Genomic DNA, 23,248 nt, shown 5'->3' with positions numbered 1-23,248 from the left:
CGGAGAATAAGGGGCAGGAGTTTGGAGAATAAAGGGCAGGAGTGTGGAGAATAAGGGGCAGGAATGTGGAGAATAAGTGGCAGGAGTGTGGAGAATAAGGGGCCGGAGTGTGGAGAATAAGGGGCAGGAATGTAGAGAATAAGGGGCAGGAGTGTGGAGAATAAGGGGCCGGAGTGTGGAGAATAAGGGGCCGGAGTGTGGAGAATAAGGGGCCGGAGTGTGGAGAATAAGGGGCCGGAGTGTGGAGAATAAGGGGCCGGAGTGTGGAGAATAAGGGGCAGGAGTGTGGAGAATAAGGGGCAGGAGTGCGGAGAATAAGGGGCCGGAGTGTGGAGAATAAGGGGCAGGAGTGTGGAGAATAAGGGGCAGGAGTGCGGAGAATAAGGGGCCGGAGTGTGGAGAATAAGGGGCCGGAGTGTGGAGAATAAGGGGCCGGAGTGTGGAGAATAAGGGGCCGGAGTGTGGAGAATAAGGGGCCGGAGTGTGGAGAATAAGGGGCAGGAGTGTGGAGAATAAGGGGAAGGAGTGTGGAGAATAAGGGGCCAGAGTGTGGAGAATAAGGGGCAGGAGTGTGGAGAATAAGGGGCAGGAATGTAGAGAATAAGGGGCAGGAGTGTGGAGAATAAGGGGCCGGAGTGTGGAGAATAAGGGGCAGAAATGTGGAGAATAAGGGGCAGGAATGTAGAGAATAAGGGGAAGGAGTGTGGAGAATAAGGGGCCGGAGTGTGGAGAATAAGGGGCAGAAGTGTGGAGAATAAGGGGCAGGAATGTAGAGAATAAGGGGCAGGAGTGTGGAGAATAAGGGGCAGAAGTGTGGAGAATAAGGTGCAGGAATGTAGAGAATAAGGGGCCAGAGTGTGGAGAATAAGGGGCCAGAGTGTGGAGAATAAGGGGCAGGAGTGTGGAGAATAAGGGGCAGGAATGTAGAGAATAAGGGGCAGGAGTGTGGAGAATAAGGAGCCGGAGTGCAGAGAATAAGGGGCAGGAGTGCGGAGAATAAGGGGCAGGAGTGTGGAGAATAAGGGGCAGGAGTGTGAAGAATAAGGGGCAGGAGTGTGGAGAATAAGGGGAGGGAGTGTGGAGAATAAGGGGCCGAAGTGTGGAGAATAAGGGGCAGGAGTGTGGAGAATAAGGGGCAGGAGTGCGGAGAATAAGGGGCAGGAGTTTGGAGAATAAAGGGCAGGAGTGTGGAGAATAAGGGGCAGGAGTGTGGAGAATAAGGGGTAGGAATGTGGAGAATAAGTGGCAGGAGTGTGGAGAATAAGGGGCCGGAGTGTGGAGAATAAGGGGTAGGAATGTAGAGAATAAGGGGCAGGAGTGTGAAGAATAAGGGGCAGGAGTGTGGAGAATAAGGGGAGGGAGTGTGAAGAATAAGGGGCAGGAGTGTGGAGAATAAGGGGAGGGAGTGTGGAGAATAAGGGGCCGAAGTGTGGAGAATAAGGGGCAGGAGTGTGGAGAATAAGGGGCAGGAGTGCGGAGAATAAGGGGCAGGAGTTTGGAGAATAAAGGGCAGGAGTGTGGAGAATAAGGGGCCGGAGTGTGGAGAATAAGGGGCAGGAATGTGGAGAATAAGTGGCAGGAGTGTGGAGAATAAGGGGCCGGAGTGTGGAGAATAAGGGGTAGGAATGTAGAGAATAAGGGGCAGGAGTGTGGAGAATAAGGGGCCGGAGTGTGGAGAATAAGGGGCCGGAGTGTGGAGAATAAGGGGAAGGAGTGTGGAGAATAAGGGGCCAGAGTGTGGAGAATAAGGGGCAGGAGTGTGGAGAATAAGGGGCAGGAATGTAGAGAATAAGGGGCAGGAGTGTGGAGAATAAGGGGCCGGAGTGTGGAGAATAAGGGGCAGAAATGTGGAGAATAAGGGGCAGGAATGTAGAGAATAAGGGGCAGGAGTGTGGAGAATAAGGGGCCGGAGTGTGGAGAATAAGGGGCCGGAGTGTGGAGAATAAGGGGCAGAAGTGTGGAGAATAAGGGGCAGGAATGTAGAGAATAAGGGGCAGGAGTGTGGAGAATAAGGGGCAGGGGTGTGGAGAATAAGGGGCAGGGGTGTGGAGAATAAGGGGCTGGAGTGTGGAGAATAAGGGGCCGGAGTGTGGAGAATAAGGGGCCGGAGTGTGGAGAATAAGGGGCAGGAGTGTGGAGAATAAGGGGCCAGAGTGTGGAGAATAAGGGGCAGGAGTGTGGAGAATAAGGGGCAGGAATGTAGAGAATAAGGGGCAGGAGTGTGGAGAATAAGGGGCCGGAGTGCAGAGAATAAGGGGCAGGAGTGCAGAGAATAAGGGGCAGGAGTGCAGAGAATAAGGGGCAGGAGTGTGAAGAATAAGGGGCAGGAGTGTGGAGAATAAGGGGAGGGAGTGTGGAGAATAAGGGGCAGGAGTGTGGAGAATAAGGGCCCGAAGTGTGGAGAATAAAGGGCAGGAGTGTGGAGAATAAGGGGCAGGAGTGTGGAGAATAAGGGGCACGAGTGTGGAGAATAAGGGGCAGGAGTGCGGAGAATAAGGGGCCGGAGTGTGGAGAATAAAGGGCAGAAGTCTAGAGAATAAGAGGCAGGAATGTAGAGAATAAGGGGCAGGAGTGTGGAGAATAAGGGGCAGGAGTGTGGAGAATAAGGGGCAGGAGTGTGAAGAATAAGGGGCGGGAGTGTGGAGAATAAGGGGCAGGAGTGTGGAGACTAAGGGGCAGGAGTGTGAAGAATAAGGGGCAGGAGTTTGGAGAATAAGGGGCCGAAGTGTGGAGAATAAGGGGAGGGAGTGTGGAGAATAAGGGTCCGAACTGTGGAGAATAAGGGGCAGGAATGTAGAGAATAAGGGGCCGGAGTGTGGAGAATAAGGGGCCGGAGTGTGGAGAATAAGGGGCCGGAGTCTGGAGAATAAGGGGCAGGAGTGTGGAGAATAAAGGGCAGGAGTGTGGAGAATAAGGGGCAGGAGTGTGGAGAATAAGGGGCAGGAGTGTGGAGAATAAGGGGCCGGAGTGCGGAGAATAAGGGGCCGGAGTGCGGAGAATAAGGGGCAGGAGTCTGGAGAATAAAGGGCAGCGGTGGGAATATTTAGGCATCACAGAAACTTCACAGATTTGTTAATAAAAATGCAACAAGCTATGGGGATGTTTGTAATTGTCCGTTATTTGTCAGCAACGTGGATTTTACAGAGGCAATGCTGGACCTCCTGATCTGGAGGGACCTTCCTGTCTGGAACTCAGATGTTTACTCAGAGCTGAAACACATTGCTAGTTAAGACAATTTTCCTCCTGCACTGAAACAATATTTTGTGCAATATTTTTTGTAAAAATTGTTGCAATGACTACAAATCACACAGAATGTCTACAACCTTTTGGTGCAGCTGATTCCCCTGGAGCTGAAGGTGAAGATGCTTTTGCTTCTGCTTTGAGTGGGGCCCTTAATATTTATGGTGCTCATACCACAGAATGTAACTTTTATGCCCATGTTCGGCTTTCACATCCGCATCGCTCTGCATTGGAGAAGGTTCCCCTCTCTTAGTCTCACTTCTGAACAGCGCTGGTGAAGATATCATGGAAGAGAATATCACCTATGCTGAGATGAACCTGACCACTGGCATAGGGAAAGGACAGAAGACAAATACAGGTGAGAGGCAACTATAAGAGGTTGACCATTGAGAGACTAAGCTCATGAAGGCAGCATCATGCTGCACACTCTCTAAATAGTGCTGATCAATACCTGAGGGTAGAAAAGGTATAATATGTGTGACCCCATAGTGATAGCTCTGGTGGCCTCCAAGGACTGGTGGAGATGCACTCAGGTCTGGGACTACATTGATGTGAGAGGATGACCATGCTGGGATCAAGCCCAGACATACATAGGTCATGCTGCACACTCTCTGAATGCTGCATGTTATTAAATCAATTCCTGAGGGGTGAAGAAATGTATTATGTGCGCCCCTGGTCATTGGTTTGGTGGCCTCTATGGGAGCAGTGAGGACTCATCTCAGATTGGTCTTATCACATAGCTACAGTGATGTGAGCCTGAACTTATAGCACTAAAAGGCCAGTAAGAAGCGGAAGAGTAAGTGGTCACTCGGTCAGTCTCTTCCCTGCTTCTCACATCTACTACGAGCACAAGGGAGAGGTTTTCTGACTAAAGCCTCAAATTCCCAGCATCTTCACCCTGTGGTGAAACATGAAACTTGTTGGATCCAAAGCAAAATGTCAAACAACTATTGGAACGCCCGCCAGGGCCGTGGGGTACTCGGTACTGGGTCTGGTACTCAAAGGGGGATGTCACGGTGGCGGCAACCCGGTCCGTGGCCCTGGGCGTCCATGTAAAAGGGAATGTCCTAAATGGGATTTTGAATAATAAAAGTTTGTGACGCCACCTGTGGTGTGTGGTCAGTTGGGACTGACGCTGCTTAAAGGGGTCCTCTGAGGTGATGTTATGGCAGCTAAGATGGTATAACTTCCCCACAGGTGAAGTTGGGTCCTCAGGGCTCCCGGTGTGTAGCTGGAGATGGTGGGCAGTGTATAAAGAAACGGAGGACACAGGTTTGCAGTCACTTTACCTGGTTTACTGAAGACTTCAGGCTGCCACAGTCCAGGGTCCCGGATTACAGGTACAGGCAGGCCAGCTTGGAAGCGAGTTCAGAGTCCCCTTTACCAGGTGGAGTTAGAAGCCTTCCTACCAGCGCTGTGGTGTAGTCCCTTGCTGCCTGTGGCTTCTGTCAAGGTTTTCACTGTTCTCTCTGTCCTTCATAAAGGTGGGACACTAACCCGTATGACAGATGGCTCGAGCATTTTTACAGGGTCTGTATTACGACAAGGGCTCCTAGGCGCCACTGTCTCCTGGGTATTAGGGCAGACAGGCGATGTGTAGTCCAGCTGTCCTGCTGGTTTCTGCTGTGCCTCCTAGAATCCGACACAACCACGGTCTTCCGGCTACCGGAATCTGCGCTCTGCAAGGAGGTAGCACAGACGCATCTATTCTCCCCAAATGTCACTCTCCTGTGCTTCGCTCCCCTGCACGCTCACTACAAGCTGTTCTTTCTTCTTTGCTATCTCTATTCAGGAGCTGCAGCACTTTCTCGTGGCTGCATGGCCCCTCTGCTTCCTTCTCCTCTGTCAGGAACAGGCTAACTTTCCCTCCAAGCCAGAATATATATATATATATATAGTAGCATGGCTAAAGGGTGTGTAGTCGATGGGAGGTATGTGCCACATAAGTGCCTTGTTGCTGTAATGTAGCCCGGAGTATTTCTTTGTTGTATATAACCATGTATATATGTGTGTTCCAGGACCACCTGTGGTGATGTCAGACCACATGGCTAATCATGTGATGGGTTACTGGGTGTGGTTAGCTCTATATAAGAGAGGCAAATGCTTAACACAGTGGATCTTTGTGGAGGTGAAACCCTCCTGAGTGTGTTAAGGCTAGAGGACTGAGCCTGGTGGACTGGACACTTTGTTTTGCTTTTCCTGAACTTAAGGCTATTTGTTTGCTGTTATTTTTCCATGTGGTATATGACGTAATAAACCCTGTGAACTTTAAAGGAACGTGCCTCCTGAGTGTCAGCCGTCGCACCTGAGTGAGTGAAATCCCTACAATTGGTGGTAGACATGCGGGCAGCGTTCCCAGTGGAGACGTAAGTCTATTATTGGATGTCCTGGGTCAAGTCGGCTGTAAGCCAGCAAGCATTGCCAGGGAAAATGGAGGACCTGCTGAAACACTTGGTCCAGTTGCAGTCACAGCAGGAGCAACGGCAGCAAGAGACCAACAGGCTGTTGATGCAGCAGATACAACAGAGCCAGCAGCAGATACAACAGAGCCAGCAGGAGCAACGGCAGAGCCAGCAGGAGCAACGGCAGCAGATGCAACAGAACCAGCAGGAGCAATGGCAGCAGATGCAGCTTCTGGCAACCGCCATTCAGGGCAAGATGAGTGCCCCAACCCCAGGTTTGGCTGATGACACCCACGTCCGGAAGACGGTAAGACGCGCATTGCAGAAAATGATGTTGAGGCCTTCCTGACGGTGTTTGAGAGGGTCGCTGAGAGGGAAAAACTCCCGCCAGAGCAGTGGGCAGAGGTACTGGCGCCATACCTGACGGGAGAACCTCAGAAGGCATACTATGATTTGACCTTGCAGGATGCCAAAGAGTATCACAAATTGAAAGTCGAGATTCTCACACGTTTGGGGGTGACACTGACTGTCAGGGCACAGCGAGTTCACAGCTGGGCCTATCACCAGGACAAACCGCCTCGCTCTCAAATGTTTGATCTGTTGCACCTGGTCCAGAAATGGCTGCAGCCAGAGTCATGTACCCCTGCACAGATGGTGGAACGAGTGATGATGGATCGGTTTGTGCATTCCCTCCCGAGGTCCATACAGACTTGGGTTGCCCAGGGTGATCCCCAGAATGCCGACGAACTGATCGAACTGGTCGAGAGATACCAAGGGTTGGAAGGCTCCTCCGGGAGACAACCCATGCCGTACTGGGGGTCCCAGAAGGGAGCAGAGTCCCAAAAAGGGGTGGCGCGTCCAAGGTCACAAAGGGCGGGGGAGGTGGTGTCCAAGGCCCCTACGGGTGATATTATTTGTTGGACGTGCCACAGGCCAGGACATATAGCTGCCCGTTGTTCCCAAACCACTGAGCAGATGGACTGCAGCATGGGACGCCGTTGTTCATACTATGCGTATCCAGCCTGCAGTGTGAACTCTCCGCCCAACGAGGGACCTCAAGCGTGTCCTGTAAGGGTGAACGGTCGAGCAGTCACGGCACTGTTAGACTCGGGGAGCCTAGTGACCCTGGTGAGGGCCACTTTCCCTCTCCACCTCCTCCCGGGAAAGAAGCTCGGAGTGCCAGGGTGGACATTGAAACGGCATGTGGCACTGAGTGTTATGAATCCCAATGGCAGGGGATCTCAGAGATTAAAGCAGGTCTGCAAACATAAATACCAGCTCATAGGGAAGTGGTAACTAGGCCGACCATATACCTGATCCTAGCGCAAACACTAACAGTAGCCGGGGAACGTGCCTACGTTGATCCTAGACGTCTCGCGCCAGCCGGAGAACTAACCGTATCAGGGAAAATAAGACCTCTCTTGCCTCCAGAGAAAAGACCCCAAAGTAATACAAGCCCCCAACAAATAATAACGGTGAGGTAAGAAGAAAAGACAAACGTAAGAATGAACTAGATTTTAGCAAAGAGAGGCCCACTGACTAATAGCAGAATATAGTAAGATGACTTATATGGTCAGCAAAAAAACCCTGCAAAATATCCACGCTGAATATCCAAGAACCCCCAAACCGACTGACAGTGTGGGGGGAGAATATCAGCCCCCTAGAGCTTCCAGCGATATCAGGAATCACATTTTGTACAATGTCATGATCTCAATGGCAAGAGAACATAGCATAAGCATATATAGGAACTAGCTCTTGGAAGATGGGAACTGAGCTGACCATGAACTAAACCTAACGCACAACTAGCAGTGGCCGGGTAGCATGCCTACGTTGATTCTAGATGCCCAGCACCAGCCGGAGGACTAAATAAAACTAGCAGAGGAAAATATTAGTCCTAGCTCACCTCTAGAGAAATACCCCGAAAGGAGACAGAGGCCCCCCACATGTATTGGCGGTGAGTTGAGAAGAAATAACAAACGTAGTATGAAAATAGGTTTAGCAAATTTGAGGTCCACTTACTACATAGCAGAAGACAGAAAGGACACTTTCATGGTCAGCTGAAAACCCTATCCAAAAACACCATCCAGAAATTACTTTAAAACTCTGGCATTAACTCATAACACCAGAGTGGCAATTCCTGTTCACAAGAGCTTTCCAGACACAGTAACGAAACTACAGCTGTGAACTGGAACAAAAATGCAAAAACAAACATGGACAAGAGTCCAACTTATCTAGTAGTTGTCTAGGAGCAGGAACAAGCACAGAGAGGCTTCTGATAACATTGTTGACCGGCAAGCAACTAACAGAGCAGCAAGGTTATATAGCGACTCCCACATCTTGATGGGAACAGGTGAACAGAGAAGATGAAGACACCAGTTCAATTCCACCAGTAGCCACCGGGGGAGCCCAGAATCCAAATTCACAACAGTACAAGCTGGACAAAAAATAAGAACAATGCAAATGATCAAAAGTACGAAAGCAGGACTTAGCTTATCTTGCAAAGAACCAGGACCTGAAGACAGGAGCAAACAGAAGTGAACTGATTACAACGATGCCAGGCACTGGACTGAGAATCCAGGAAGTTTAAATAGCAACACCCCAGGCCTAACGAAGCAGGTGAGTACCAACCTGGGAAAGGACAATCCAAGTGCCAAACCACTAGTGACCACAAGAGGGAGCCAAGAAGTATAGTTCACAACAGTACCCCCCCTTTAAGGAGGGGTCACCGAAGCCTCACCAAGACCACCAGGGCGATCAGGATGAGCAGCGTGGAAGGCACGAACCAAATCGGCCGCATGAACATCCGAGGCGACCACCCAGGAATTATCCTCCTGACCATAGCCCTTCCATTTGACCAAATACTGAAGCCTCCGTCTAGAGAGACGAGAATCCAAGATCTTCTCCACCACGTACTCCAACTCGCCCTCAACCAACACCGGAGCAGGAGGCTCAACAGCAGGAACCACAGGCACAACGTACCGCCGCAACAAAGACCTATGGAACACGTTGTGAATGGCAAACGACACAGGAAGATCCAAACGAAAAGAAACCGGGTTAAGAACTTCCAAAATTTTATAAGGACCAATAAAACGAGGCTTAAACTTAGGAGAGGAAACCTTCAGAGGAACATACCGAGAAGACAACCAAACCAATTCCCCAACACGAAGTCGGGGGCCCACACCGCGGCGGCGGTTGGCAAAACGCTGAGCCTTCTCCTGTGACAACTTCAAGTTGTCCACCACATGATTCCAAATCCGCTGCAACCTATCCACCACAGAATCCACCCCAGGACAGTCAGAAGACTAAACATGACCCAAGGAGAAACGAGGATGAAAACCAGAGTTGCAGAAGAATGGCGAAACCAAGGTAGCGGAACTAGCCCGATTATTAAGGGCAAACTCAGCCAATGGCAAGAAGGTCACCCAATCATCCTGGTCCGCAGAAACAAAACATCTCAAATAAGCCTCCAGTGTCTGATTAGTTCGCTCCGTTTGACCATTAGTCTGAGGATGGAAGGCAGATGAAAACGACAAATCAATGCCCATTTTAGCACAAAAAGATCGCCAGAATCTGGACACAAACTGGGATCCTCTGTCGGACACGATATTCTCCGGAATGCCGTGTAAACGAACCACATTCTGAAAAAACAAAGGAACCAGATCGGAAGAGGAAGGCAACTTAGGCAAGGGTACCAAATGAACCATCTTGGAAAAACGATCACACACCACCCAGATGACAGACATTCCTTGAGACACCGGAAGATCAGAAATGAAATCCATGGAAATGTGTGTCCAAGGCCTCTTCGGGACGGGCAAGGGCAAAAACAGCCAGCTAGCACGAGAACAACAAGGCTTAGCCCGAGCACAAGTCCCACAGGACTGCACAAATGACCGCACATCCCGTGACAAGGAAGGCCACCAAAAGGACCTAACCACCAAATCTCGGGTACCAAAAATTCCCGGATGCCCTGCCAACACCGAGGAATGAACCTCGGAAATGACTCTGCTGGTCCATTTATCAGGAACAAACAGTCTGTCGGGTGGACACGAGTCAGGTCTACCAGCCTGAAATCTCTGCAACACACGTCGCAAATCAGGAGATATGGCTGACACGATTACTCCCTCTTTAAGAATACCAGCTGGCTCCGAGACTCCAGGAGAGTCAGGCACAAAGCTCCTAGAGAGAGCATCAGCCTTAACATTCTTCGAACCAGACAGGTATGAGACCACAAAGTCAAAACGAGAGAAAAACAATGACCAATGAGCCTGTCTAGGATTCAGGCGCTTAGCAGACTCGAGATACATCAGATTTTTGTGATCAGTCAAGACCACCACACGATGCTTAGCACCCTCGAGCCAATGACGCCACTCCTCAAATGCCCACTTCATGGCCAACAACTCCCGATTACCAACATCATAGTTCCGCTCAGCAGGTGAAAACTTCCTAGAGAAAAAGGCACATGGTCTCATCACAGAACAACCAGAGCCTCTCTGCGACAAAACAGCCCCAGCACCGATCTCAGAAGCATCCACTTCAACCTGAAAGGGAAGTGAGACATCAGGCTGGCACAAAACAGGCGCCGAAGTAAACCGGCGCTTCAGCTCCTGGAAGGCCTCTACGGCTGCAGGAGCCCAATTAGCCACATCAGAACCTTTCTTGGTCATATCCGTCAAAGGTTTAACAACGCTAGAAAAATTAGCGATAAAGCGACGGTAGAAATTAGCAAACCCCAAGAACTTCTGAAGACTCTTAACAGACGTGGGCTGAGTCCAATCATGAATAGCTCGGACCTTGACTGGGTCCATCTCCACAGCAGAAGGGGAGAAAATAAAACCCAAAAAGGAAACCTTCTGCACTCCAAAGAGACACTTTGAGCCCTTCACAAACAAAGCATTATCACGCAAAACCTGAAACACCATCCTGACCTGCTTTACATGAGAATCCCAATCATCCGAGAAAACCAGAATATCATCCAGATACACAATCAAAAATTTATCCAGATACTTCCGGAAGATATCATGCATAAAGGACTGAAACACTGAAGCGGCATTAGAAAGCCCAAAGGGCATCACAAGGTATTCAAAATGACCTTCGGGCGTATTGAATGCAGTTTTCCATTCATCTCCCTGCCTAATGCGCACAAGGTTGTACGCACCACGAAGATCTATCTTGGTGAACAACTTGGCACCCTTAATCCGAGCAAACAAGTCTGACAATAGTGGCAAAGGATACTGAAACTTAACAGTGATTTTATTCAGAAGCCGATAGTCTATACAAGGTCTCAAAGACCCGTCTTTCTTGGCCACAAAAAAGAATCCCGCACCAAGAGGGGAAGAGGATGGACGAATATGCCCCTTCTCCAAAGACTCCTTGACATAAGAACGCATCGCGGCATGCTCGGGTACAGACAAATTAAATAATCGTCCCTTAGGAAATTTACTACCAGGAATCAAATCTATAGCGCAGTCACAGTCCCTATGAGGAGGAAGAGCACTGGACCTGGACTCACTGAATACATCCTGATAGTCACACAAATACTCAGGAACTTCTGAAGGAGTAGAAGTAGCAATAGACACCGGCGGAGAATCGCAATGAATTCCCTGACAACCCCAACTTGACACAGACATAGCCTTCCAATCCAAAACAGGATTATGGGTCTGTAACCATGGCAGACCCAAAACGACCAAATCATTCATTTTATGCAGAACAAGAAAACGAATCACCTCCCGATGTTCAGGAGTCATGCACATGGTCACTTGTGTCCAATACTGCGGTTTATTTTCTGCCAGTGGCGTAGCATCAATTCCTCTGAGAGGAATCGGAACTTTTAAAGGCTCCAGGACAAAACCGCAGCGCTTGGCAAACGACAAGTCCATAAGACTCAGGGCAGCACCTGAATCCACAAATACCATAACAGGGTAGGAAGACAATGAACAAATTAAAGTCACAGACAAAATAAATTTAGGCTGTAAATTACCAATGGTGACAGGACTGACAACCTTGGTTAGGCGTTTAGAGCATGCTGATATAACATGTGTAGAATCACCACAGTAAAAACACAGCCCATTCTGACGTCTATGATTTTGTCGTTCGGTTCTAGTCAGGATTCTATCACATTGCATTGAGACAGGTGTCTGTTCAGACAACACCGCCAGAGGTTTAGCGGATTTGCGCTCCCGCAAACGCCGATCAATCTGAATAGCCAGCGCCATAGAATCATTCAGACTTGTAGGAATTGTAAAACCCACCATCACATTCTTAATGGCCTCAGAAAGACCATTTCTGAAATTTGCGGCCAGAGCACATTCATTCCATTGAGTAAGCACGGACCATTTCAGAAATTTTGGGCAGTACACCTCAGCTTCATCCTGGCCCTGAGAGATGGCCAGTAGTGCTTTTTCTGCCTGAATTTCAAGATTAGGCTCCTCATAAAGCAATCCGAGCGCCAGAAAAAATGCATCAACATCCGCCAATGCCGGATCTCCTGGCGCTAACGAGAAAGCCCAATCCTGAGGGTCGCCACGCAAGAAGGAGATAACAATTTTAACTTGCTGAGCTGAATCTCCAGACGAACGAGGTTTCAAGGACAGAAACAATTTACAATTATTCCTAAAATTCCTAAATTTAAATCGATCTCCAGAGAACAGCTCAGGAATAGGTATCTTAGGCTCTGACATAGGACTGCTAACAGCAAAATCCTGAATGCCCTGCACACGTGCAGCAAGCTGATCCACACTAGTAATCAAGGTCTGAACATTCATGTCTGCAGCAAAGCTTCAAGCCACTCAGAGATAAAGGGGAGGAAGAAAAAAAAAAAAAACTCAGAACTTCTTTTCTTTTAATCCAACTTCAGCAATGCATTAACTATTTATTGGCCTGGCATACTGTTATGAATCCCAATGGCAGGGGATCTCAGAGATTAAAGCAGGTCTGCAAACATAAATACCAGCTCATAGGGAAGTGGTAACTAGGCCGACCATATACCTGATCCTAGCGCAAACACTAACAGTAGCCGGGGAACGTGCCTACGTTGATCCTAGACGTCTCGCGCCAGCCGGAGAACTAACCGTATCAGGGAAAATAAGACCTCTCTTGCCTCCAGAGAAAAGACCCCAAAGTAATACAAGCCCCCAACAAATAATAACGGTGAGGTAAGAAGAAAAGACAAACGTAAGAATGAACTAGATTTTAGCAAAGAGAGGCCCACTGACTAATAGCAGAATATAGTAAGATGACTTATATGGTCAGCAAAAAAACCCTGCAAAATATCCACGCTGAATATCCAAGAACCCCCAAACCGACTGACGGTGTGGGGGGAGAATATCAGCCCCCTAGAGCTTCCAGCGATATCAGGAATCACATTTTGTACAAGCTGGACAAAAAATAAGAACAATGCAAATGATCAAAAGTACGAAAGCAGGACTTAGCTTATCTTGCAAAGAACCAGGATCTGAAGACAGGAGCAAACAGAAGTGAACTGATTACAACGATGCCAGGCACTGGACTGAGAATCCAGGAAGTTTAAATAGCAACACCCCAGGCCTAACGAAGCAGGTGAGTACCAACCTGGGAAAGGACAATCCAAGTGCCAAACCACTAGTGACCACAAGAGGGAGCCAAGAAGTATAGTTCACAACAACTGAGTCCCACATAGTCGGCGTCGTGCAGGACTTGTTGCACCATATAATTATTGGCCGGGATTTCTGTTTGTTTTGGGATTTGTGGGGAAAAGGTTCTGAGCTCCATAGCAAGAGTAGGGAACCAATGAACCCTGGAAGGGTGTCGCCACACCCAGAGACAGACAGGTTTCCTTTTTGTGTTCTGGTTGGGGATGAGGAGGAAGCATCCCCTGCATCTGACATTATGGAGTTAGAGGTAACCGGTAAAAATTTTGGGACTGCCCAACATAGGGACCCCACTCTGAGGGAAGCCTTTAATAATGTCACAGTTATTGACGGGGTGGTACAGGAGCCGGGGGCAGACAAAAGATTTCCCCATTTTCTGATGAGTGGGGAGTTGTTGTACCGGGTCACGAAAATAAGGGAGGAGTTGGTAGAGCAGTTGCTAGTGCCGGGTCCATATAGATGGAAGGTGTTGGACATGGCCCATTCACACATCTTGGGTAGACACCTAGGGGTGGAAAAAACGCAGGAACGGGTTGTGCAGAGGTTCTATTGGCCTGGGTGTCACCGGGAAATAGTGAACTATTGCAGGTCCTACCCTACATGTCAGCTAACTGCTCCCACTTCTCATTTCCGGAACCCCCTTGTGCCACTGCCCATTATTGAGGTGCCGTTTGAGAGAATTGCCATGGACTTGGTTGGTCCCTTAGTTAAATCAGCCCGGGGCCATCACTATATATTAGTCATCCTGGACTATGCCACACGCTATCCTGAGGCAATTCCCCTGAGAAATTCTTCCTCGAAGAGTATAGCCCGCGAGTTGGTCCATGTCTTTTCCCGGACAGGTCTGCCGAAGGAGATCCTGACTGACCAGGGGACACCTTTCATGAGCAAGGTGATGAGGGAATTATGCAAAGCCCTGAAAATCTCCCAGTTGAGGACCTCGGTGTACCGTCCCCAGTCAGATGGCCTTGTTGAGAGATTTAACAAGACACTGAAGAGCATGCTGAGAAAAGCTATAGAGAAAGATGGTAGAGACTGGGATTGTCTCTTACCCTACCTGATGTTTTCTATTCGTGAAGTTCCACAGGCCTCCACAGGATTCTCACCGTTTTAGCTCCTATATGGCCGACATCTGCGAGGACTCCTGGATATAGCCAAGGAAACCTGGGAAGCCGAAGTCACGCCCCACAGAAGCGTCATTGAGCATGTGGCCCTGATGCAGCAGAGGATTGCAAAGGTGATGCCTATTGTGAAAGAACACCTCCTCCAGGCACAAGAAGCTCAGGCCAGAGTCTACAACCGGTCTGCAAGAGTGAGGCGGTTCAATCCGGGAGACCGAGTTCTTGTGTTAGTTCCGACGGTGGAGAGCAAGTTCTTGGCCAAATGGCAAGGGCCATATGAGGTTGTCGAGAAACTTGGTGAAGTAAATTATAAAATTCACCAACCAGGAAGACGGAAACCATTCCAAGTATACCATGTCAACCTCATCAAGCCGTGGCAAGATAGAGAGCCGACAGTAACTCCATCGATGTTAAGCAACCCAGAAGGTGAGGTTGGAGCGGTTACTATAGCGGAGACGCTATCGAAGTCCCAGAAACAGCAGTGCCGGGAGTTACTCCAGAAAAACAGGGACCTGTTTTCAGAGTTGCCAGGACACACGAAGGTCATAGAGCACGAGGTCCTAACAGAGCCACATGTGCAGGTGAACGTGAAGCCCTATCGTATTCCTGAGGCTCGTCGAGAAGTTATCTCCAAGGAAGTGGAGCGTATGTTGAAGCTTGGAGTCATTGAGGAATCCAAGAGCGGTTGGTCGAGCCCAATTGTCCTGGTCCCAAAACCTGATGGAGAGTGGAGGTTTTGCAACGACTATCGGAAGTTGAATGAGGTCTCCAAGTTTGACGCTTATCCCATGCCCCGCGTTGATGAGCTCATCGAAAGGCTTGGGCACGCCAGATATATATCCACCTTGGATTTGACAAAGGGGTATTGGCAGATCCCCATGGCACAGGAAGCCAAGGAGAAGACGGCCTTTTCGACACCTGATGGATGCTTCCAGTATGTCCGGATGCCGTTTGGCCTACAGGGAGCTCCGGCGACCTTCCAGAGGGCTATGGATAGAGTCCTTGCACCCCATAAGGCCTACGCTGCTGCGTACCTAGATGATATCGTCATCTTTAGCCCAGACTGGGAGAGTCATCTGGAGAAAGTCCAAGCGGTGTTTGATGCTCTAAGAGAGGCGGGGTTTACAATAAACCCGAAGAAGTGTGCCTTGGGTAAGGAAGAAGCTAAATACTTAGGCTATATAGTGGGTCGTGGAGAAATAAAGCCCCAAATCAGGAAAGTGGAGGCAATCCAAACTTGGCCAAAACCACTCTCCAAAAAGCAAGTTAAAGCCTTTCTGGGAATCGTGGGATATTACAGGAGGTTCATCCCGAACTTCGCCACAGTGGCTGCGCCTCTGATCTGCTAAAGGGGACAAAATCAGTGATGGTTAAATGGTCCGAAGAGACAGAGTCAGCCTTCCAAGAGTTGAAAGGGGCTCTATGTAAGCAGCCCGTTCTGATGGCCGAGACTTTAATAAAGAATTTATTCTTCAGACAGATGCCTCAGATGTTGGGGTAGGAGCAGTCCTTTCCCAAGAGCTACATGGGGAGGAGCATCCTGTCCTCAATCTGAGTAGAAAGCTGTCCTCATCTGAGAAGAACTACTCAGTCGTGGAAAAAGAGTGTTTGGCCATAAAGTGGGCAGTGGACACGTTACGGTACTATCTGCTGGGTCGTAAATTCAGATTGATATCTGACCATGCCCCACTAAGATGGATGAGGGAAACAAAGGGTAGAAATGCTAGGGTCACCCATTGGTTCTTAGCCCTGCAGGACTTCAGTTTCCATGTGGAACATAGGGCCGGAAAGCTGCACGGTAATGCGGATGCCCTATCAAGAATCCCTTGTTTAGTGGGGAAAAGTGCCAAGCCCCACGGCTTTAGGCAGAGGGGGGAGGTATGTAGCATAGCTAAAGGGTGTGTAGTCGACGGGAGGTATGTGCTACATAAGTGCCTTGTTGCTGTAATGTAGCCCGGAGTATTTCTTTGTTGTATATAACCATGTATATATGTGTGTTCCAGGACCTGTGGTGATGTCAGACCACATGGCTAATCATGTGATGGGTTACTGGGTGTGGTTAGCTCTATATAAGACAGGTAAATGCTTAACACAGTGGATCTGTGTGGAGGTGAAACCCTCCTGAGTGTGTTAAGGCTAGAGGACTGATCCTGGTGGACTGGACACTTTGTTTTGCTTTTCCTGAACTTAAGGCTATTTGTTTGCTGTTATTTTTCCATGTGGTTTATGACGTAATAAACCCTGTGAACTTTAAAGGAACGTGCCTCCTGAGTGTCAGCCGTCGCACCTGAGTGAGTGAAATCCCTACAATATATATATATATATATATAGGGGAGTCACCCATAAGCTGGATCAGAGTTCTCCCTTCTGGCCTGGAGTGTGAACATGTTGTATGCTTGTGGTACCTAATAAAGAAGGTCCTCGCTCGCTTACAAGCGTTACCTCACTCTCCCCGTGAGGAAAGCAATGCCACTGTAACAACCAGGACACTGGGGTGTTACACTATCATGGGTCTTTATTATTATTGGCCTTCTCCTAAGGGCAAATGGACATTGTCGGCCACCGTAGGCTCCAGGGTGAGTGTGAAGGCAATGCCTGCAGCCACTAAAATCACATCCCTGCCTGATCCTCTAACCGGCACACGGGTCCCAATACACTAAGTATGATCAGTTATGGAGGCAACATCCTGTTCTGTTGGCCGCCAATAAACTCCACCACACCCAGTCCTGGATGTGTAGAAAGGGCAAGAGCAATGTGGTGATCGACAGGGCCGAACTTCACTTATAAAGTCTCAGACGTTGTGAAAGATCTCAGAACTTCCAGTTTCATGTCTAAAAGGAACAAAGGGTTCAGAGGACATGGACTGAAAGTGCAAGTGTGAGCCAGAAAGAGCCTGCCGTGTGGGCAACATCTCTGCATCATAGCTGGTGGTTTGCCCCCAGATACAGTATATAAGTAACAGGTCACTGTGGATATCACTGTTATTATGGGGTCACTGTGGATATCGCTGTTATTATGGGGGCACTGTGGATATCACTGTTATTATGGGGCACTGTGGATATCACTGTTATTATGGGGGCACTGTGGATATCACTGTTATTATGGGGGCACTGTGGATATCACTGTTATTATGGAACACTGGATATCACTGTTATTATGGGGGCACTGTGGATATCACTGTTATTATGGGGGCACTGTGGATATCACTGTTATTATGGGGGTTTATAAAGAACCTGGCACTCAACTTGAATTTAAGGAATTTATTCTGTAGTACGATCAAAACGTTTCGGCCTGGTGTGGCCTTCGTCAGTTACGTACAGTAGAATGACTGAGTGTCCACTCAGTAGATCCGATGGTTCTATAATTTATCTGTAGTCTGCTTTTTGTAACGAGCAGAAAGCACGTCTGAGTGCTGATGGTGTCAAGACCCGCACTCAGTGGACACTCAGTCATTCTACTGTACGTAACTGACGAAGGCCACACCAGGCCGAAACGTTTTGATCGTACTACAGAATAAATTCCTTAAATTCAAGTTGAGTGCCAGGTTCTTTATATATCACATGTATATGGTTTGGGAACCTACCTGTGCACCACTGTAGCAGTGCTCACGTGTTTTGCCTACTGTTATTATGGGGGCACTTTGGAATCACTGTTATTATGGGGGCACTGTGGATATCACAATTATTATGTGGGGCACTGTAGATATCACAATTATTATGAGGGCACTGTGGATATCACTTGTCAGGAAATAAGAAGAATGTCTGGTTATCCCAATTACACTTCTTGAACTTTCCACTGCATTCACTGGTACAAGCCCAAAGCGTTTTTCCAGGTCCAAGCCTGCGTGTAATCCTATCTCCCTCTACCCCCCATTCGGTCTGTGTAAAGTACACACGATGCAGCTGCATCCACCCCGTACAGCCCCCTCAGTCTGCCTGTGTAATTCACCTCACTCTCTTCCCCCTCCCTCGGGAATGTCGGTGTGTGAAAATACTTCTCCCTGTCTCCTGCTATGCAGCTGTTTAACCGGAGACCCACCAGTGTGACCAGTTAAATCCGGACTGCAGAAAAACATTTCTTTGTCCTTGAAAACATAAATATCCTGGCACCGATTATTAATATAGGTGTGAATCTTACATTTTTGGCATTTGCTTCATCAGAGCTACCCACTCTTTAGTTTTCTAGACTCCAGCTTCAGCAGAATCCAAGAAATGGATTCCTACTTTACCAGGTCACATAGCTACCCCATGTTTAGACTTAAATGTAAGCTAACCACGTGAGAAGGCATATAATACTTTCGTCGTCGCTCTACAAGGTTTCCAGCTCAAGTTATGACGATTATGAGTTTGTAATAAAATTCTGAGACTCTTTGGAAAAGGGGAGGGCAACCATAGCTCCGCCCACTCGGTGAGGTCATGAATAAGAGGGTATAAAATATGGAACGTCATTTTAGAAGTTGTCTTTGCCCAGGAAGTCAGCTACGGGAAACTCTGCAACCAGCCTGATGCATTGCGATGTTGCTCCCTTCCCCCCACCACATGGCTTGCCATTCTCGGAGATGACTGTAGGTGTTTTTTCACCTTTAATCCCTTTTATTTTGTAATTGTCTGTACATACTATAATTGTCTCATTTTTGTAACATCTTTTATATACTTTTGTAAACAACTGCCTAATCTTTTTTTGGAGTAAAAGCTATAATACTTCCTAGTTTCGTTTTCCTTGCTCTAAAATACACCCCAACGTCCTCTGAACTAAGTCATCGCTACTGATTGGGTTGGCTCCTGACCCGTTATTAATCATAAGTAATAGGAGCTGGTGTCAGCGAAGTGTCCTGAGCTTTTGGTAAAACTGGCAGTGATGGATGGCGTTTGATAATTATAATTCCCGCCTGAGCGGGAGTAGTTATATCACCCTCACTGCAATGTGCCCCATAGCCAGTACAAAGCAAAGCAGCCTTTCTGGTGACTAATTATCCAAGGTGCAGTTCCCTGACTAAGCTGAGGGTAAGGGGGGGTGCCAGAGAGCTTCAAGTTCCTTCCTGGAACTGGGAAGTTGGATATAAATAATTCTCTGCTGATGAACTGGGGCAACCAAACACCCACGGTACATGACATATTGGTTATCATACAAGAGATATAATCAAAATTGACGTGTATCCGCCAATCACTATAAACCTAAACATAAGATACACACTTCATTTCTTGAAGAAAATATATATTTTATTATTTCATAAGATCATCACATAATATTTATAAACATAACAAGGAAAAGGCCACAAAGTGGCAATAAAAGTGCTGGAATCAACACGAGGGTATGAATAATTAAGTAAACATGATAGATTACATACAATAAATCAGTGATAAATAGCAAGTACAATTGGAACAGTGACTATTAAATATTAGTGTAGAAGAACATTTAAGAAATTACATATAGCACTGTCCAATAGTGATTGAATGTTTTGTGATATCTTGTAGGGCAAGCAAATTATTATAATAAATATTTACTGCAATAATTAAAAATAAGTATCTCAATAGATAAAAGTTCCACTAAGATCCAATTATTCCCAGTGCATAATAAACGATCATATGTTGTAAATCAATAAATAATAGCAGTGATAGTGATCAAAAGATCAAATACTGAGAGCAATAGTAAGTAATTATAATGTTAGCCAGTATGGAAAAAGGTTAACCATTTAAATATAAAAAGTGTCAATGTGCAATATACAATCCTTGCGCAAACAAAGTGCCATGAACATCATCACTTGCCAGGAGAACACATACCCAGGTGTTGGACCCGCACAGCCCGACGAGCGTTTCGCCTTAGCTTTGATGAGTTTCCCTGCCGGTGTCCACCTCGTGGACTGCTAACTCAGTCCTTCCATGTCAGTTGGAGAACACGGCCGGAAGGGTTCCAGCTTGGTTCGCAACTGCAACCGCTTGGGTTCGGTTAGTGAGGCGTTTACCTCCACGTCCTCAATAGACCCACCGGCCTTGCCTTGGGCCAGCATGTCCTTCTCCCCGTCTTCGGGCAGGCTGCAGACCAGTAGGATGAAAGGTTCACGTTCATGATGTGCCTTCATCATATTGACGTGTAAGGCCTTTCGCCTACCCCGAGCATGGTCAAGCGTGACCACGTAGGTGACCGGGTTGAGCTGTTGGTGGATGACGTATGGGCCTTCCCAGGCTGCCTGAACGGGTACGGAGACCAGCACCCACACTTTTTGACCCACGTGGTAGGTCCGCTCCCAGGCGTTCTGGTCGTACCAGTGCTTCTGATCAGCCTGAGCCTGCGTCAAGTTGCACCAACTGCGTCAAGGTCTGCATCTTGTCACGGAAGTGCATGACATACTCCAATATGGACACGTCAGAAGGGTTCGGCTTCTCCTCCCAGGATTCTCTTACCAACCCGAGGGGTCCCCAGACTCGCCTACCGTACAGGAGCTCGAATAGGGAGACCCCGTCGAGGCCTGCGGAACCTCTCGGTAAGTGAATAGCAGGTGTGGGAGGTACCGCTCCCAGTCACGTCTTTGGGTCTCAACCAGCATGCGTAGCATCTGTTTGAGGGTACAATTGAAGCGTTCACACAAGCCATTGGTCTGTGGGTGATACGCACTCGATACCAGGTGCTTCACCTGCATTCTCTTACAGAGAGCCTCCATTAGGTGAGACATGAATTGGGTCCCTTGATCGGTAACCATCTCCCTGGGAAATTCTACATGTGAAAAGCAAGCCAACAGTGCATCCGCCACCTTATCTGCCCTAGTGGAGGACAGAGCTACTGCCTCTGGGTACCGGGTAGCGTAGTCTACCACAGTAAGGATGTATTGCTTTCCAGTGCTGCTGGGGATGGCCAGCGGGCCCACAATGTCCACCACGATCCTCTGGAAAGGCTCCTCTATCACTGGTAAAGAAATCTGGGGAGCCTTAAGAGCAGGCCCCGCCTTCTCCACTCTTTGGCAGGTGATGCAGGAGCGGCAGTAGTAAGTCCCATCTTGGGCCAATAGAAGTGTTGAGATAGCCAGGCCTTAGTTTTGCTGATCCCCAAGTGTCCAGCGAGCGGGATCTCATGGGCAATCCGCAACAACTCATTACGGAATGGCTGCGGGACAACAAGCTGTCTTTCCCTCAACCACTCCTTTTGCGATTTTCTGGATACTGTCTCCCGGTACAACATCCCTCGTTCCCAGGGCTCCACGCTGCCAGGATGCAGTCTCTGCCTCCACTTCCTCTCCTGGCGTGCTGCCAGCAGGATCCCAAGCAGAGTGCTTAGGTCACGACAGAGACAGCGCTCATTTTTTAAAAGATGTTTCTGGCCTATGGCGTGTTGTTCATTGCTATTTCTAGCTCCTCCACCATAGGGAGTGTGCTGGAGCAAAAAGTATCCACTGTTGCCTCTTCCGGTTCCTGTCAGCATGTGCTTCTGTTTCTGAAGTTCTCTGTCAGTGCTCTGCTTATACTCTCTTATCTCGGTTATCCGGCTATTTTGGACGACGTTCGCTCAGGTGTAAGCTGGTACTTGGTTATCAGGGCCTGCTTGATGGCCTCATAGTCGCCATCTTGCTCTTGAGGGAGAGCAGTAAACGCCTCCAAAGCTTTGCCTTTTAGTCCTGGGGTCAGGTATTGGGCCCATTCTTCCGTAGGCATCTGGTACGCAGAAAAGTGTCCAAGTCCCCATCCGTTTCCATCACAGGAAAGTTCTCGGGCTGGGGCTTCGGTATCTGAGCGCTGTTGGGCTCACGGCTCCGGGCAGTGGAGGGCATCCCCCCCACCAGACCATCAACAGCTCATATTCTCGCTGGGCTTAGTGCTCGGCTCTCTCAGCCTCCTGCTCGGCTCTCTCAGCCTCTCGCTCTGCTCTTGCTTCCTGCCGGTACTGCTGGATCAGCTGCAGATGTCCCTCACAGTCGTCAGCGGGGAGATGCTCCAAGGCTATCAGCAGGTGGGGGTCCAATTCGCCCTGGTTGCTAGTATGGCGAATTGGTGGTTGGACCCCTGCTGCAGCACCACCCCTGCGTGTGCTGGCTTCTGCAGCCTCTGGGCTCTGTGGCAAGGCTTGGTCTGCTTTGAATTGCACCAGTTCAATGACCATTTCAGCCTTGGATTTGCCAGGGGGTCCAGGCCATGGTACATGCATACTCCAACAAGAGTGTCCTTTTTCTGCTGGGTGTACAAGGCTTCTCCTTTTGCAGCCATGGTTGCCAAATAAAAGATAGGATAGAAAAATGAAGAGAAGGGTAGGGGATAATCACCAGTACATACAATTGTTTCAGGACTAATAAACACTGAGTTCGTTCTCCAAACTATTATGGCTGGGTTCTCGGGAGAACCGTGCCAGTTTTAATGAGAGGAATGATTGCTCAAACCAGATCACTAATGCTCTATGATCCCACCGCTCTGCCTCCAAAATGTCACGATTCCCACCGTGCTGCCAGCAATATGTCACGGATCGGGGGTGACCTTTGGCCAGCATACAGCTATCACATTCTAAAATGTGATGAAAACACAAACAAGGCTATTGATCTATCAACTTACCGCAGGGGCTTATTTTAGTTATCCCACTGCTGCTACAATATCATGAACTGCAAGGATTTATGTATTTCCCGCTTTCCAGTTCCGCTTCGGAAATTGCAGCTCTCCGGTGCCCCCCTTACCCTCAGATCAGTCAGGGAACTACACCTGGGATAATTTGGCACCGAACGGGCCACTTCACTGTGTACTGGCTAGCAGGCACGCTGCAGCGAGGGAATTATAAATGCTCAAGCCACAGCTAGACAATAGCTTATAAAACCCCGTTCCGTCGCTGCCAGCGGTACCCACATAGCCCAGAACACACTTCGCTGCCACCAGCTCAGATTTCTCAC

The 23,248-nt window shown here is 48.6% G+C and overlaps 1 protein-coding gene across 1 annotated transcript in view; it reads left to right on the top strand.

Moving 5' to 3' along the window:
* The first annotated feature begins 3,504 nt into the window (after positions 1-3,504).
* The window catches only part of LOC143781443 (C-type lectin domain family 2 member D-like), a 214,294-nt gene continuing 194,550 nt past the window's right edge, over positions 3,505-23,248 (top strand). The window contains exon 1 of the mRNA XM_077268088.1: positions 3,505-3,598. Within this exon, the coding sequence (XP_077124203.1) occupies positions 3,526-3,598 (73 nt within the window). The 5' untranslated portion in view covers positions 3,505-3,525. The remainder of the gene's footprint in view (positions 3,599-23,248) is intronic.

Source organism: Ranitomeya variabilis, chromosome 1 (genome assembly GCF_051348905.1).
Source record: "Ranitomeya variabilis isolate aRanVar5 chromosome 1, aRanVar5.hap1, whole genome shotgun sequence".
NCBI classification, from domain to species: Eukaryota; Metazoa; Chordata; class Amphibia; order Anura; family Dendrobatidae; genus Ranitomeya; species Ranitomeya variabilis.
Note: the sequence above shows the minus strand (reverse complement) of the source record. Positions and strands in the feature narration are given on the sequence as shown.